Here is an 18724-nt window from a genome sequence, read left to right on the forward strand (position 1 = left end):
TAACGAGGAGGAGGGGACGAGGGTAGTAATAGAGGGGCACTTTAATGCGAGAACAGAGGAAATGGGAGGGAGGATAGTGATAGATGAAGAAGAAAATAATCAAAAAAGTAGGAACTCTAAAGATAAGAAAGTGAATAGGGAAGGCAGAAGGTTAATAGAAGCGTTGGAGGAATTGGGTTGGAGCATTCTGAATGGGAACATGAGAGGAGATGAGGAAGGAAAGTATACGTACACGGGAAGTAAAGGCAACACGGTGATAGACTATATAATAGGGAACGAGGAGGTACGAGAAAGGGTAGTTAGATTAGAAGTAGGGGAGGAGGTAGATTCGGACCATCAGCCAGTGATCTGCTGGATAAAGGGAGAAGGAATAGAAAAAAGAAGGAAAACGGGAAAGAGGGTGAGGAGAGGACGGTGGGACGAGGAGGGGTGTGAGAGATTTAGAAAAAGTGTTAGAATATATGTACATCTATATTGTACGATATGTGAGCGCGCTTTAGTAGGAGTGGCATACATGTACACGTCCCCTTCCCTGTGTGTGTGCTGGTACGTGATGGGAGAGCGAATTTAGAAAGCAACTCACGAGACACTGCTGTTAAGACCCGCGTAGAGAATGGAGCATTTATTAATGTACAACAAGAATAATTATTAAATAGACTTTTGTTTCTCACTCCGAGTATTACCGGATCCACAATCCTTTCAAAAAGATAGGAAGGATAGAAATGAGAAAGGATGAAGAGGTTAGAACAGAAATAGAGAGAATGAACGGAAGGATAAAGGAAGCGATGGAGGAAAGTGAAAAGGGAGAGAAGGAAGTAGGAAAGAATTATTGGGGATGGTGGGATAAAGAATGTATAGAGAAGAAAAAAGAAGTAAGGAGAGAGTTAAGAGAATAGAGGAAGGGAAAGAAGACAGGAGAAGGATTCAGAAAAACAAAAAGAGAATATAAAGAATTATGTGAAAAGAAAAAGGAGGAAGAGAGAGAGAGATTAATTAGAGAAGCAGCAGAGGCGAAGACGGAAAGTAAGGTATGGGAAATAGTAAACAGGGAGAGAAGAAAAAGGAAAGGAATTGAGGAAAGGATATAAATGGGAGAATGGAAAGAACATTTTATGAGACTACTGGGAGGGGTAGAAGAAAGGGTAGTGAGAGGACAGGAGAAGAAAGGAAGGAAGGAAGGAAGGAGAATCAGATATAGTGTGGGAAGAAATTAAAAAAACGATAGAGAAGTTAAGAGTAAATAAGGCAATGGGGATTGATGTGATACCAAATGAAGTCTGGAAATATGGAGGAGAGGAAATGGGGAAATGGGCGTGGGAAGTATGTAGGAGAGTATGGAAGGGAGAGGGATGGCCGGAGGAATGAAAGGAGGAAATGATTGCGCCGATAAGGAAAAAAGGAGAAGGAGGGAAAGTGGAGGACTACAGAGGAGTGACGCTAATGCCAACCTTATACAAAGTATATACAACAATTCTGGCAGAGAGATTAAAGGAGGAAGTGGAAGTAAAAGAACTAGTTCCAGAAAATCAAGTGGGTTTTAGAAAAGGAAAAGGGGTAATGGACAACATATACGTGCTAAATTATATTGTGCAAAGACAGATTGCGAAACCAAAAGGGAAGGTAATCAGCCTGTTTGTAGATCTAAAAGCCGCATTCAATACGGTGGATAAGGAGATATTGATAAGATCGATAAGAGAAAAAGGGGTAAGGAAAGGTTTGATAGAGAGGATAGAAGAGGTGTTAAGGGAGACGAAGAGCAGAGTAAGGATAGGGGGGGAGGTAAGTGAAGAGTTTTGGTTAGGAAGAGGGGTCAGACAGGGATGTCCGCTGAGTCCGCTACTATTTAATATGATGTTAGCGGACTTAGAAGAGGTATTAGCAAAAGGGGGATGGGGAGGGGTAAAGTTAGGAGGGGGAAAGATCTTTGCATTAGCATATGCAGATGACATGACATTGATGGCAGAAGATGAGGAAGGAATGAGGGCTATGATAGCGAGGTTGGAAGGATATTTAGATAGGAAAGGACTTGAGGTAAACGTTGAAAAGACAAAGGTACTGATTTTTAGAAGAGAAGAAGGAAGAAGAAAGAGAACAAATTGGAGGTGGAAGGAAAAAAGGATAGAAGAAGTTAAGGAGATAAAATATTTAGGATATGTCTTTCAAGAAAATGGAAGGCAAGAAGGACATATAAGAGACAGGATAAGAAAGGCAATGGGAGTTGCGAGGCAGGTATGGGGGATAGGGAAGAGGAAATTTGAAAAGAATATCGAAAGGAGAATATGGCTGTTCGACACTCTGGTGTGGACAGTGTTAGGATACGGGGCAGAGATATAGAGATGGAAGGAAAGAGAGAGGGTAGAGAGGGCGGAGAAAAGATTTCTAAGGTGGATCTTGGGAGTAGACTGGAGGACGCCGGGATATTTGGTAAGAGAAGAATTACAAAGAAACAAGTTAAAAGGTAGAGCAGCAAGAAGAGCGTGGAATTTTGAAAAGAGACTAGAGGAAGGAAAAGGGGGAAGGTTGGCAAGGGAATGTTTGGAGAAAATTAAGAAAAGGTTAGGAAAGGAGAAAAGGAATTCAGAATGGGAGATGGAAAGAGATGCATTTTTTAAGGCAAGAATAACAGAAAGGGGAGAAATGGAAGAGATAGCATGGAAAAGAGAGAAGGAGATGCCGGAATATGAGGTAGTAGAAGGAAAGGAAATAACGATGCAGAGGGAAGAGAGACGGGAGAGGATTGAGAATTCAAATTATAATAAATGGTACAAAAGGATAAAAGGAGAAGGGATACCGGAATACCTCAGAGAAGGGTGGGCGGAAGCAAGATGGAGAAAAATTGCAAGGTTTAGGCTAGAAAATGAAGTAAGGGAAAGAGGAGGAAGAGGAGGGGAAAAAGATCTATAGGATGTGTGGAGGAGAGAGAGAAACATGGGAGCATATATGGGACAGATGTGGGCTGAGAGGGGGAAGGGAGGCGGAAAGTTGGCAGGAGGTAGTGGACATAATGCTGGGAGAAGAGGGGAAGGGGGAGGAATGGATGAAAGAGATACTAGAGGAGAGAGGAGAGGGGAAGGAAGAGAGGGGAGAGTAAGAGGGAGGAAAGAGAGAGAAAGAGGGAGAGTGAAAGAGAAAGAGAAGGGGGGACGGAGGAGAGGAAGAGCTGGGTAATAAACCGGAAACGGAGGTCCAAATAAGTTAAGGTAGATGTAAGAATAGCGTGTGTGTGTGTAGGATGCGGGATAGGATACGAAAACGTAGTTATAAGAAAAATTTGTATGAGTAGATAGTATTAAGAAACGTTTAGGGTAAGAAAATGTTAAGTATAAAGATGTATATGGAAATTGTAACCCTAAGGGAATCAATAAATTTAATTAATTCATTCATTCATATAAAGAAAATTATAAATATTATATGATGCTTATAAAATTTGCATGACTTCCTGTTCAAAACCTGGAGAAAATACGGTATAATATTATATAACAAAACTATAAAATATTGTTTAATATTAATAATTAAATTTGATGTGTATGTTTTCATATAAAATCATTATTTATTTAATATTTTATGAGAAATGTTACTGCACACAACATTTCAAAACTTTACAAAAAGATACTTCAGCCGTTAGTTCGTTTGTTTACCGCCATGCGACGCGCGACGCGCGTTATCTCGCATTTGAGTTTCAGTCATAAGAATTATATAAAGTTTCGAGTAACTGGCAGGAGATTAAAAATGTATTTACTTCTATCAGTTTAATTTCTGATGCAATCCCAGTATAGGAAAGTCAAATGTTAGACTGATAGTTTTAAAAGTCGGTCAGATAAATGTCCGAAAAAGTTAAAATCATCCATTTATTGTCATTTTATTATCATACATATGATCAACATGTCAACGGTTTGTGATTAGGTTCGTTATTTTAACATCACTTTTATGTCGTTTCAAAAGTGAATTTGACGTAACTAGTAACTAAAAAATGACGTTATAATGACGACATCTTGCTACCTGGAAAATGACGTATTTTTGACATCGATTTATAACGTTAAGATGAGACAAAAGTACGTCAGTTTTACGACATTTGGACGTCATCTTAAAACGTCTGTTGCGTCATAAAAATGACCATAAAATGCCGTCAAATAGGCGACATCTTGCTACCTAGGACATAATTACCAAATTTGGTTTGGGTTAGGTTATATTTTCCGGAAGTGGAGCCCCTCGTAGGGGGCAGGGGGGGCGGAACCCACTATGTCCACGCATATACTTTACAAAGCAAAGCGAGGTCCACCTTGGATGGGAAAGTGTATGCGTGAACGCAGTGGGTTCCGCCCCGCTTTCGGAGGGGCTCCATTTCCGGAAGATATAACCTAACCCAAACCTATTTCTGATTTAAAACTAAAATTTAGTCTGGGATGGATCTCGCTTTGCTTTGATAATTTTTGGAGGTTTTCGGTTTTTTGGGGGGTGGGGGTGATGGGAGATGGGCTCGCCCGACTAATTATTACTGTTGGAGTCACAACAAAGAGTTTTACCGATAGATCCGATCATATTTGTCAAAATTCAGAAAAGGCCTTATTCTATATAATTATTTCAAAAACATTTAAAAATATATATGTGTATCATATTTTTTATATTTATAAAATCTTATATAAATACATATGTATATTTAATTATAAACTTTCAATGGCGCAAATTGCAGTTATGAGGATCTGATGTCCGAATTCAGTATAATTAATTTAAGAGGTAGAGAACTACAAGTATGTACATTTTTCCAACCACCCGTTTCCTATTTCAATAAAACAACCAAGAAAATAATTAAGGGTATCGAAGAAGAAGTCTTTCTAGCAGATAATGGTAAACTATTTTTTTAAATGTAACATTCCTTTTTAAAAAAAGGAATAAGATTGATTAATATTATTACAATCTTAGATTTCAACTAAATACTATATTAATGTAGAGAGTTTATGCAATTAATTGAAATTAATAAAACAATTAATGAGAATTATGAATTATTGCAAAAATACAAAAAGCTATCGATAATACAAATAACATAATTTCTATTATACAGATGTAGAAAAGGATGGAATAGAAGTGAAAATATTTCTGCTTATAGCGGAAAAGTTGAATTTTACTTGGACATTAAGAAAACCGCAAGGAACTTACAGGTAATTTTGTATATAATTTGCTTTTTTATGTTTAATATATATGGCTAAATATATAATTAATCTTAAAAATATCAACAAATTTTTAGATATGGTCGACGCGTAAATAATACATATTGGCGTGGTGGTGTCATTCAACTTTTAAGAGAGGAAAAGGTAAATTTGTTAATTTAAGCAGTTCAATGATATAAGTATCAATTTTAGAATATAATTAATAATGAAATAAAAATAATATGCCATCAAATTGTTTTAAACTTTAGTTCTAATTAACAACTTTATAAAACTCTACAATTATATTACATTGTTTAAAATTTGTTCAATTTATTCTAAACTAGTTTTATTTTTTAAATATTGAATTTGGTTAATATATAAAAAGCTAATTTTATACAATTTTTCGTCTCATATACGAAGATTGATCTAGCGTTCGGAAGCATTTGGTTAACGCCGAACCACAGTAATTTTGTGAACATGTCGGAACCGTGGTATCAAATGTTTATGCATTTTTTGGTACCGCGACCGCAACCGATCACCAATTTCTGGGCACTCACGAGACCTTTCCCGATAGAATGTTGGCTACTTTTGATAATGTTGTTGCTTGTTATGAGCATGTATATGTGTGCACGTGCTAGAATCGATCCAAAATTTCCAAAACGTAAGTTAAATATATTTATGGGTCATACTGGGCACTTGATGATCAAAAATAAACATAGTACATAATTTAACGTGTTTTATCTTTTATAAATGTAGATTTTAATGTCTTATATATTCTATACATTTTGCCCAACAATCAAGGTAACTGTTATATTTTTTAGAAGCTTCTTATATAGATGAACTTTATGAGAGTTAATCAATAGCTACAAGCGTTATCATTATATTTAATACCTAATATTTAATATTTAATATCTTTATAGAGTGAACTGTATACCATATATACATAATTTTTATCTTATTTCTTTGCAATTTTCTTGTTTTTATAAATTTTCTTGTTTTTGTAATTGCACATTGTTATTTAGATAATATTATGATATTGTTACGTCCTGGCGACTCCACGATTGCTTCCTTCCGCGACGTTGCGGCAATTATCGTCAGTTGGTGATAAGAATAAATCGTTCAATAAACAAAGCATCTTGTGCCATACGTTTCTTTTAAACTATTATTTGTCAGTAACTACACCCACGAGTATCCGTGGGAAAGATGCAAGGTGATGGAAACCATGCCGGCCTCCTCGAGATAAATAAAAAACAATAGATACATTTTGCAGTAGAATTTCCGGCGAAAGAACAAGGACATAACAAGAAACTTTTAACGAAATGTTTAATAAACACAGCTGCATTAATACTAATAACAATTTTCTAACGGACAAGTACAACTGAATTAATAACGATAAATTCTTCTTGACGAAAGATTTAATAAACACAGCTGCATCAACATTAACAAAAATAATTATAAGCAAGTAAGACTCTTTTCTAATCAGACCATGTGCGCGAGAGTCCCCCGGAAAAGTTAACGTTTAAGAAACTTTTAAACTGACATTGAAGTCACTAACCGACGATCAGCACGGGTATAAATATGAAAATAGGAGATATCCACTGCCAAATAAGGACACTGGCACGCAGGCACGCACGCGCGCGCTCACCGAGAAGTTATAATCAACAATATTTTATTTTCATTTTTATTAATCATGTATATCTACCATTTACTTCAAAAAAATAAATAAATTTATATTTGTTAATTAATATCAAAATAACTCCTTATTAACCCCCACTCATTTCTGGTCAAAAGATCGCACTTGGTCCCATCCCGCGTAAAAAAAAAATTAAAATCTCTTACCAAAACGGGACCACCGAACGAACGTCTGAATAATCAGCATAATAGCGACTCAATCGTTTAACTGTTTAACTTCGGGATAATAAAAGATAGTTGTTGCGCCCTTCCGTCGACTCATCCTTCTACGAGTCTGGACGTAACAATATATTGAAAGTAAAATATATGAAATATATGAAAAATAAAAAAGACAAAAAATCATTATAATCATATAAATTTCATATATAATATATATTTTCTTAGGTTTTCGAAGCATTTTCTTTACGATTACGGAATTAATGGGCCGTTTGTTAGGCACATGGGTGCCCAGAAACACCGCCAATGCTAGAGTCGAACTTCATTTATGGCAAACTGCAGGGGTTGTATTGGTGACCGCTTATTGTAGCAGTCTTGCAGCGAGACTCGCGAATTCGGAATACGAAAACAGGTAGCAAAAATTTCTATGTTTTCTTTTAATTATGAGGATAGTTCCAATTATTATTAGATTATTATTAATACTATTAAAATTTGCTTATAATTTATAATTGTGTTTACAATTGAATGTAAGATCAAGTAGCGCTATTGATATATGGAAAACAGTTCTGTGTACAGGCTATAGATAAATAAATTCAATTTTTGTAAATTATCTTTAAACATAAGTTTGATAAAAATTTACGTTTAAAATTTGAAATGCCTTCCTAATTTAAATAAAAAATTATATTGACTACTTATTGATTGTTTCTTAATTTAAAAAATCGTATTGTTAATTGTTGTATCTTCTTGATTTCTAATTTTGCAATTTTATTATTCATTAATCTATATTTTAAAAAATATAGAAATCGTGTACTGTTTATAGAATCGTGTACTGTTTATAGAATCGATACGGTATATCAATTTCTCGAGGCAAATTTAACATGGGGTCGAAAAGGACCAGAACCAAATTACTACGATTATTTCGATATGGATGTACGTAGAATTAACATTGGTGCAAACAAGCATCACTTGCTACTGCTGAGATGACAAACATATATATAAATATATAAAAACACACACGCGCGCGAGCGCATATACGCACGCACACACAGATGTACATATAATGTCTTTAGGATCCTTATTCGAGTCAATTACCGACCAGATATGTATCCATAAAGGATGATGAAATGACGCATAGATTCATCAAGAAGGGTAATTATGCGATTATCGGCAAAATTGTAGGTTCAATTTTTTTTCCTGAAGATAACATCTCTAACGAGGATCTTAAAGTAAGATATAAGACTACGTCTATTTAAAATAGTATGGAATATATTGAGATAAGAGAAGCTAAAATAAATTAAATTATGTTTATAAGGGCTATAGAATTATGAAGCAAATGATAGGCAATTATTACTCGTCTTTTGCGGTCCAACCATGGTTATTACGACCTGTTGATACGGTAATATGATAATCGCATTTGTATATATGCATAATTAATGCTTATAATGTATCATAATGATCATAAACCGTTCCAATCATTACATTATAAAATGCCATAAAGATGCAATGCTTAAAAATATATTTACAATTTTCTCTAAAACAAAATTAAAATTAAATTAAATTTATAAAAAAGTTTAGAAAATTATTTGATCCAAGCTCAAATAAATTCTTTAGTTAAATGAACTTGTAAGAAAATTTGCTACTAAAAAAGTAGAGACAGTTATTTCAAATCATCTTTTTTTCTATGATTAAATTCAAAATTTAATCAAATTTTTTTGCTTATCCTACATATTAATATTACAAAAAATTAATGTATATTACATTTGAACATATATAAAAATTTATATAAATTATTTAGAGAGAGAGAGAGAGAGAGAGAGAGAGAGAGAGAATTTATACAATAATTTTTTTATACACTAATATCAAATGTTGCTGTTAAACAATGTTGAAATGCTTTATTATTCTATAGATTATTTCATGGTTGAGAGAATCAGGTATTATTTATTTTCATCTCGGTGATGTTATTCGCCGAAGAGCCAATTTCAATCTCCGCGAAGTTCTCAAGGAATACGATAATCTCGACAAAAGCGCCAGAGTCTTAGGATTGACTCCTTTAGGCGCCGGCTTTATAGCGCTTATTGTAGGTCTCTTAGCATCTACAATAGTATTTTTCTACGAATTAAAGCAAGCTGCTGGTTCACGATCGATTCGTCAAGTTTTTCGAGAAATACAAAAGAAACGAGAGAGATACGAATTGTCGGGATATAAAAGAAAGTGTCGGAAAGAAATTGAATTAATGAAGTATAGTTCAAGCAATAAAAGTTTTGATTTATCTGTAATTAAGTCTGCCGAATATATTGTAAACACTGAATCTCTGCAAATATCCAAATAAAATTTCTCATTATTTTTTATATCACTACTAAATTAAATACATAAAATATTTATTTAATTTTATATTTATATATTTTATAAAATATTAAGATTATAATATTATACAAGATATAAATAAGATATTATATAAGATATATATGTAAAAAATATAATGTAAAAAGATATTGTATCATTCCATAATGCTTCTTTTAATATGTTTTCAATGCGATTTAAATAAAGAAGTAATGCAATAAATAAATAGATTTTTACTTGTAATTCTGATAGAAAATAATATTTTAAAAATATTTTGCACAAATTTGTAGAAAGACAAGTAATATAAAATATTAATCATATTATTATATAAAAAAGAAAAGTTTGTTTATTTCTTCTATTTTTCGAGATAATCTCAGAAACTACTGAACGGATTTGAAAAAATCTTTCACTTGTGAATAGCTTAGATCTTCCTGAGTAATATAGTACACTATATATTGCGACGACTTTTCTACCGTCTCGCGGCTGAGCGATAAACGCGGCCGCCGACTCGTTCTCTCCGTTGCGCGGGTGTAAATTGCGTCGACGAACAGGAGCTAATTCGCCGAAGGGGAGAAGCGGAATGGTCGTGGACAAAAACGGGAAAACGGAGAAAAAGGGGTCCACGCGCCAGGTGGGAACGGGATGTTAGGAGTTCCGCGCGTACCGTGACGAGATCCGGATAATCGCGAGAATCGAACTTGGGCGCCAGATACGATCTTTCACGTATCAATTCACGAAACACGCGAAATAAACGCGAGGTAAACGCAAAAGCAAGTTGTCGGAATTCGCCACGGGCTGGCTAGCTCGCCTAACGGTAGAGGGGCAGGGCGAGTGTTGATCGAACGCGATAATTTATGCAAGAAGCGACAATTACGGAAACGACAAACACAACTGAAAAGAAACTCGCCAATTAAACAAAGAGGTTAACAGATTTATTATAATAGCGGGAGCCGCAGCTCCTCGAGAATAGTAATGACAAACCACGCGGATATACGGCTGCAGTAAAAGAAACGCGGCTGCGAGACTGGGTGTTAGACGCGGGGCGCGAAACCCCGTAAGGCGTACGCCGAGACCAACCCGTCAGATCAGCCGGAATGTCCGCTCGGCTTGAATTACGCCTCGCACTGCGAAGAGATTGAATATTACGTTCTTCTATAATTCGGGTGCAAAACCGCATCAATTCTCGATATTGCCTCGCCAACGGCGATATTATCGCCCGCTATTACCGCGAACTTATTACGACGCAACTTAAGATTAACGTGCACTTAATACAACGCAGACATGCTTCGATTTCGGACGGACATCTTACGCAGAATCGAATGCTCGGCACACACACGCACGCAATTCATGCACGAATCGCGAGGAAATTCTCACCAAAACGCGCTCACAATTTCGAGACGCGGTGCTTTACAGCCGACATGATACGTCGAAGTTACGCGATTCACACTCTCACGTAACCCGTATAATAATCGCGAAAGACAGATGCATCGGGCGTGTACGCACAGTTTCGACGCGAAGATTCACAAACGAGAGACAAAAAGAATATAACAAATTGACGCGAAACACACTCACACTCAGACGACCGACATACAGTACGAACGAGTCTTAAACGCTAGACGTGCGAGACCCAACGCAAATATAATCTACGGAATCCGAATCTCCAGAGAGACGACACACGGTTTCCCAAAAACGCGAGGTAATGTCTCGATCCGCGGAAACCGATACTTTCGAGGTTCCGGGGCCCGAATCGCTTGACGACGTGGCCGTGACGCGAAAATCTACACTAAAGAATCGGGCTTAGCCCGTACACCAAAGTACGAATTCACGGCGACGACGACAGAACGAAACGATTCCGGGCGCAATCGCGAGTGGCGAATATGGCGGAGGGTAACCTCACCGGTACTCTTCCTCCCGTCGGGACGGTCAGGGGTCGACGACGTCCTCTGGCGCTCACAATTCTTCGCCGTCGATCGCCGGGATCCTCTCCGCTCGTTCACGCAGCAACGATCTCGCAATTGTTCTCGCCACAACCAGTCCTCTCGATTACGCCGTTACTCGCACGCAAGCTCACGCCAGTCTCTTCCTGGATCGTCGCGATCCAGAATCGATACCTGTGGGCCGGCCGGGGCTGCGCACACGGGGTGCGTATTATCGCGGCCAATCACGCGTTATCACGCGTTGTAGCCGGCGGGCGGCGCGCTCACGGTCGTAACGGGGATGCGCGCGCCCCCGGTATTACGAATAATAATTCGCTGGGGCCCGTTCCGCGGGGCCGTCGCGAGGTCTAAGGCGAACGGCTTGGCCGGAAACATCGCTGCCACCTTTCTTTCCGTCTCTTCCGGGGCCGCGTCACGCCATCGGGTGCAGGATTGCAGTCCCCCCGCGGAGGCCGTATCCGCACGGGCCTGAGCCCTTGCGCGAGGATTTTCTCGCTGTCCCGTGCGTCGCGCATCACGTGTGCGGGTCCGGATCCCGTCGTGACGTAGCTAGCTTGGCCGTTAGATAATTTGGATTTCCAAATTGCTGGCTCCTTGCCCCTCTAAGATCTTCCTTGATTGGCGATCGTAGTTTCCGTGACGTTTCAGCGACTCTCCGCTCCTTCGCCGATGAGGCTCCCAAATGAATTATTCATACGAAAGAAAAGCATAAACTAAATTAATATTAAGCTCGAAATCTCAATTAATGACGCCTCTCTGGAGGTAACGGTACGGTTCTCGCAATGATTCGACTGGCGCGGCCTTTTAGTCCGCGCTTTTCGATCGGAGAGGGACTCGGCGGACGCGCGCGAGACGGCAACGTCACACCCCCCACTCCCCAGAGAAACCGCACCGGCGTCGATTACCCTCCGCCGCCACTATTCCGATTTTCCCAACTCTCAAGCCGGGCGTCGGAGAGCAATCGGAACCTCCAGAGTAAAGGCCAAAACACAAAGCGGACAATTCACACTCTATCCATTCGAGACCATAAGACCAACGCGACAACTCGCTGACGACATTGAACGCCGATTTTCGTCTCTCTGCAGCCGGGACATCAACTGCACTCGCCGGGTCGTCGGTGGTTAGCGTTCGCAAACGTTCGCAAACGTTCGCCCTGACGGGGAAAAACGGGGCGCGTAGGAAATATTACGATAACATTGCCACAAGCAAACCGGGCCCTTTTATTTCTTTCGCCCCAAACGCCGTACATAACGGGGTACGCAAACAAACTTTTCACAGCGTAATTGAGTCGCTAACTTGTAATGAAAAGAAACTAATAATCTCGGCCCCAAGTGCCGGGTCGAACGGGACATCGGCTACCCTTGCTATCCGAAGAAAAAAAACAAAACCAAGAAAAAATACCCCAGAAAACAAAACGGCACGGAATAACTAGGCGATAGTGCGAGGCTCCTCTATTGGCTCGGTCGTGGGTGCCTAGTGTCGGGAACGGGCTCGTCCGCGGGGCGGTGGCGGTTGTGGTCCCGCGCGGCAGTTCTCGTCGGGGCTCGGTGAGCGTCGTCTCGGCCGAAGTGGGCCCTCAGCTCGCCAGGCATCTCTGCAGTCCGGGCAGTCTCTAATGGTCCGGTCCGCGTTGCCGCACCGGTAGCAGAACGACCGACGCGGTTCGCGACACACACTGTAGCGGTGAGGCCCACCACAGTTCCAGCAGCCGGTCGGCGGGACGAAGTATGCCATGCGCCTGAACTCTGGGGGTATTTCCCGTTGGCGTCGCGGGCGGCTGGACGACCTTTCCCTCCGTTGGGGTCCCGGGGTCGCGAGGGCGGCCGTCGTGGAGTCGGCCGGTCCGGCCGTTTCCGCCCCCTCTGTTGCCGTCTGCGTAGCCGCCTCCATCGCCTCCGATGTCGTCTGCGTGGCACGGTGTTCTCGGGCTCCGCGGGTCAGGCGGGCCCGGCCCAATTCCTCGCGGAGGCCAACCCAAAAATACGGGTTTCGTTCCCCCGCGGCATCGAGCCACTCCGCGCATTCGCGGAGGAACTCGCGGTAGCTCATTTCTTTTTTTTTTCTTTTCCTTTCTCTTCTTTAGTGGCAGCGCTAACTCTCAATATACCACCTACGGATTAGATTAGACAATGTAGGGTTTCAAGTCCTTAACATGAATTTTTCCTATTACGCTATCCTCCTGGTCCGCAATCTCGTACACAACAGGTGACAAGACCTTCGCGATCCTAAACGGTCCATGGAACTTCGTGGCGAGTTTCGCTGAGATGGCATGCGCTGCGGATGACAATACATGCTGTCGCTTCAATACCTGATCGCCGACGACAAAACGCCTATCGCGCCTACGCAAATTATAATATCGTGCCTGTCTTTGATGAGCGGCCTCTAGATTTTCTACCACCCAGTCTCGCAACGCTTGGATTCGCTCCATTCGCTCCTTCCATTTCGCGGTCGCCGCTTCCTCGATTTCAATCTCGGGCTCCGGCCCCTCCCGCCGGGAGCTTACTGACGGCGGTTCCTTACCAAAATTTAAAAAGGCGGGCGTAGCCTGCAAGGACGTATGATACGCAGTGTTGTACGCGAATCGAAATTCCGACAAATGTAAATCCCAATCTCGATGATCTTGCTCGATAAACGCCGTAATCATTGTTTTTAATATGCGGTTCACTCGCTCTACGGGATTCGCTTGAGGGTGATACGGCGGTACTGTTACGTGCGCGATACCATGCTCTTCCGCGAAAGCTTTTAATTCTCGATTGATAAATTCTGTTCCGTTATCGGTCAACATTACGCGAGGTGCTCCCCATCGATTAATAATTAAATCGTCTATAGCTTCTCGGATCTTTCTACCATTGGCCTTTCGGAGCGGGCAACATTCGACCCATTTCGTAAATAGATCCTGCAAAACCAAAAGGTACGCGAATCCACTCCGAGAGACGGGAAAAGGGCCCATAATATCCGCGGCTACCACTGTCCACGGTGTTTCGACCTTTCTCCGCCCCATTAAGCCAGCGGGCACGTTCTGTTCGACTTTAGTTCGTTGGCAAGTATCGCAACGACGGGTATAATTCGCGACTTCCCTAAACATACGCGGCCAATAATATTGTTTCGCAACGCGCTGATACGTTTTCTCGGTGCCTAAATGACCCGCCTGAGGGGTATCATGGCTCGCTCGAATGACGTCAAGACGCGAATTTTTCGGAAGCACACGCTTCCATTGCTCCAAATCGTCTACTATCTGTGATATAACCGGATTCGGTTTCCGGAAATACAGCTGATCGTTCTCGATTCTCCATCCCGGATATTTTCGTGGCTCATTTTCGACATTTCGCACGCGTGTATCGTACCATTCGTCGCCCGTAATCGCGACGGCACACAGTTCCTCGGCGGACTCATAAATTCGCGATAACGCATCGGGAACATGGTGTAGCGCTCCTTTGCGGTGTTCAATTACGTAATCGTATTCCAATAACTCGAGAGCCCATCTCGCCAACCGACCTGTCGGATTTTTTAAATTATGCAACCATCTCAAACAGCTATGGTCGGTAATGACTCGAAACTTATAGCCTTCTAAATAGGGTCTGAATTTTCGAATCGCCCATACTACCGCTAAACATTCCTGTTCGGTCGTAGAATATTTCTTTTCCGCCTCCGACAATGCGCGGCTTGCAAATGCGATAACGTGTTCAACGCCTTCTGATTCTTGAGTTAATACGGCGCCTAAACCGACCGAACTCGCGTCTGTTTGAAGGACGAACGGTAACTCGAATTTTGGACACGATAACGTAGGTGGCGAGGTAATGCACGATTTTACCGCCTCGAATGCCAATTTTTGGTCATCCCCCCACTCCCAAGAGTAGTTCTTCCGAAGGAGACGCGTTAACGGTTCTAATTTCGTTGCACATTGTGGTATGAATCTCCGGTACCATGACGCCATGCTGATAAAACGTCGTAATTGCTTAATATTCTTCGGCGGCGGGTACTCAACAATCGGCTCGGTTTTATCGGGATCGACCTTCAACCCCTCCTGTTGTACTAAGAATCCGAGATACTTAACCTGAGATCGACAAAATTTGCTCTTTTCGGGATTAATAGTTAGACCGGCTTCTTTTATTCTATCTAACACGCGCTTCAACCAAACGAGATGCTCTTCAAACGTCCGAGTCACGATAACAATATCGTCCAAATAAGCAAAGGCATGCGGTTCCATTTCGGGTCCTATCAAGCGGTCAAGCAAACGTTGAAAAGTCGCCGGTGCTCCTGTGAGACCAAACGGCATTCTCGTGAAATGAAATAACCCTTTGCCCGGTACCGTAAACGCGGTTAGCTCGCGACTATTATTTTCTAACGGAACTTGGAAGTAGGCTTGACTGAGGTCGATAGTCGAAATGTATCGGGCAGCTCGCAATTTATCTAGGATCGCGTTCATGTAAGGCAGTGGATACGCGTCCTTTTTCGACACACTATTCAACCTTCGAAAATCGAGACAAAAACGATACGTGCCATTCGATTTCTTAACCATCACGACCGGGCTAGACCATTCGCTTTTCGACGGCTCTATTATTCCCGCTTCTAACATTTTGTCTACTTCCGCGTAAATTGCTTCTTGAATTTTTGGCGACACCGGGTAGTAACGCTGTTTAATAGGCGCGTGGTTTCCGACATCTATCCGGTGTTGCGTTAAATCTGTCACGCCGGGCTTGTTCGGATCTCCCACGATTTCCGATTCGAGAAAACTTTTCAACCGACGCTCTTCCGTAGCCGATATCTCCACTAATCCGCAACAGATAGGCGAATTTCTACACGAGTTACGAGTTCGCGGCCGTCCGCGCTTATTCGCGATTTTCGGCAAATGCGTTCGGTTATCCGCCGTAGGCGGCCGATTCGGCCCCAGCAAGATTCCTTCCGTCTTCACGGCGGCTCTTCTTGTCGGCGCGCCCTCGCTTTGCGAGGCATTTACGCGGAGCGACGGATCCCCCCGTCCCGCATCGAACTCGTATTCCATCATCGGGTTTTCCGAAAAATACCACCTCTTTGTCGCGAAATTTACGCCAATTCCAAATACCGACAGGAAATCTACTCCGATTATACACGGTAACGCCAAGGTTGGTAACGCATAGACTTTTAATGATTTTACCTGATGACGGAGCGTAATGGGAATTTCGACCTCCCCCTTTATTCGTGTGGTTTGACCCGTAGCCGTTGTTACGCGTTTGCCGTCCGAACTTCTAAACCGTAACTCTAATTCTTTCACCAATTCGACCGTGGATGGTCCGAGAAACGTACGACTCGATCCTGAATCCAATAACGCAAGGACTTCCTTCCCTAATATTCCGACACGTAAAAACAATAACGACGATTCATCACGACAACCAAATGCACTATACGAAAATTCACACTTATTTGACACGACACGAATAGGGGGTTTGCTTAAAATAGGAGTCGGGTTTCCCCCGCGAATCGACTCCTCTACCCGTTTCCCGTACAGTCGGGGCACGTGCGTAAGGTTACTTCGGCGCGACCGCAGCGATAACAATGCCTTCGCGGTGCGGCCTCACAATCTCGCGATAGATGACCAATGTCATCACAATTCCAACATTTTGTTGTAGAGACGCGCGACGGTCGGGTTCCCTTTGGCGTGGATCGTGTCGATGACGAACTCGAAGCCGTTGATCCCGTTTCCGACGTCGAAGTGTTCGCGGCGCGGTCCCTTCGTCGCTTCTCTTTTCGCGATCCGGCCCCCGAATCTGTGGAGCTAGCGGAGGTATTCAGCGCGGCGATTGTATCGTGCCGATTCGCGTGGCGACTAGCATTTCGCGGAGATCGATACGCTAAATCGGGAAATAATGATTTTTCGGGTGTCGGCGGCGCTCGATAGCGGTGCGCTAATTGGTGGCTGCCTTCCACGCGAGTCGCGACGTCCTCCAACGCGTCGAGATCTTCCACCTCGTCTCGGCGCATGGCGATCTGCAAGCGCGGCAACAAATTGCGGAACGCGTAGCTCGGCGTCGCTCCAGGGTGGTGCCAACCGATCGAACATTGCCCGTAGACATGTGATATAATCCGCCACGGATTCTTGTTCCCCCTGAGTTCGCCTTATTACCTCGTCGCGAAGAGCGAATTGGAAATCGGGGTCCCCGAAGCGCGTACGCCACGCGGATTTAAAAGTCGCCCACGTAGTTAAGCGGTTGCGCTTACCGCGGAACCAATGTAACGCGATACCGGACAAAAAGAATGGCAAACAGCGGAGAATGTCCTCATCCGCGACCGGCACTAAGTCGCGACCTTCCTCAATTCGCATTAAAAACGTCTCGGCATCTTCCCCTCGAGTTCCCGAAAATTTCAAATTCCATTTCCGCATGACATTATACGCGGTCATCGCGGAATTTTCCGGTGTCCCGCGCGACGATTGGTGTCCGGCCGAACGCGGAGTACGAGGAGATTGCGACGATTCCCGCGACCCTCGATCCGCCATGGGGCTATCCGGACGAACCGGCTCCTCCGGAGGGAGCTCCAGATGGTCGTGATTCGACATGTCGTCTCTTCCTTCTGCAAAAGATAATCTAATTCCGGTACGATCACCCCGCACGCGACGCAATAATCGAGCGGTTAAAATCGAATAACTTCCTTCGGTTGGAAGTCTCCGCCTATTTAATTCGTCGATAAGTTGTTCGTGATTTAATACGAAAACCCACTCGTCCTCGGGATCTACACGACTCATACGGTCTTCTCGACTTTCCTATTCCAAACGTAAACACCCGCGACCGTTACACGACGAAAATAACACAGCGAATACCCCAAAAGAACAAAAACGATATCTCGAACAAAGAAACGATAATATTACACGAAGATATGAGAGCCTTGTTTTCGAACCTCTCGCAACGGTTAATTTCGAATTTATATTCGCGACGAAATTTATTAACCTTTCCCCAATAAATATTTCATGTTACTTTCGAAGACCGAAATATGTTATGTTATTTTCGTGGACCAAACATATAAAATACGAACGATGAAATACCTTTCACGATCGGGAATTTCTTTTATTCAGGGAAAAAGAAAATTCCGACCAGACCGTTCCTCGCGAAGCCTAATCTTAACCGAAATTTCCCCAAAGCCAAGCGCCTCCTGCGCTCCTCCAAAATAGTCAACGTTGCCCCACGTTGGGCGCCAAATTTTTGCGACGACTTTTCTACCGTCTCGCGGCTGAGCGATAAACGCGGCCGCCGACTCGTTCTCTCCGTTGCGCGGGTGTAAATTGCGTCGACGAACAGGAGCTAATTCGCCGAAGGGGAGAAGCGGAATGGTCGTGGACAAAAACGGGAAAACGGAGAAAAAGGGGTCCACGCGCCAGGTGGGAACGGGATGTTAGGAGTTCCGCGCGTACCGTGACGAGATCCGGATAATCGCGAGAATCGAACTTGGGCGCCAGATACGATCTTTCACGTATCAATTCACGAA

General features: G+C 42.5%; 1 protein-coding gene across 1 annotated transcript in view; it reads left to right on the plus strand.

Moving 5' to 3' along the window:
• LOC138943930 (uncharacterized) overlaps positions 1-9321 on the plus strand; it is a 50497-nt gene extending 41176 nt beyond the window's left edge. Inside the window, exons 4-12 of the mRNA XM_070314835.1 lie at positions 4691-4845; positions 5060-5156; positions 5243-5309; positions 5565-5805; positions 7221-7404; positions 7832-7922; positions 8063-8218; positions 8305-8388; positions 8899-9321. Coding sequence (XP_070170936.1) covers positions 4691-4845; positions 5060-5156; positions 5243-5309; positions 5565-5805; positions 7221-7404; positions 7832-7922; positions 8063-8218; positions 8305-8388; positions 8899-9321 — 1498 coding nt within the window. The remainder of the gene's footprint in view (positions 1-4690; positions 4846-5059; positions 5157-5242; positions 5310-5564; positions 5806-7220; positions 7405-7831; positions 7923-8062; positions 8219-8304; positions 8389-8898) is intronic.
• Positions 9322-18724: the final 9403 nt, after the last annotated feature.

Source organism: Polyergus mexicanus, unplaced genomic scaffold (assembly GCF_030449975.1).
Source record: "Polyergus mexicanus isolate NDT 795.1 unplaced genomic scaffold, iyPolMexi1.0 SCAF_60, whole genome shotgun sequence".
NCBI classification, from domain to species: domain Eukaryota; kingdom Metazoa; phylum Arthropoda; class Insecta; order Hymenoptera; family Formicidae; genus Polyergus; species Polyergus mexicanus.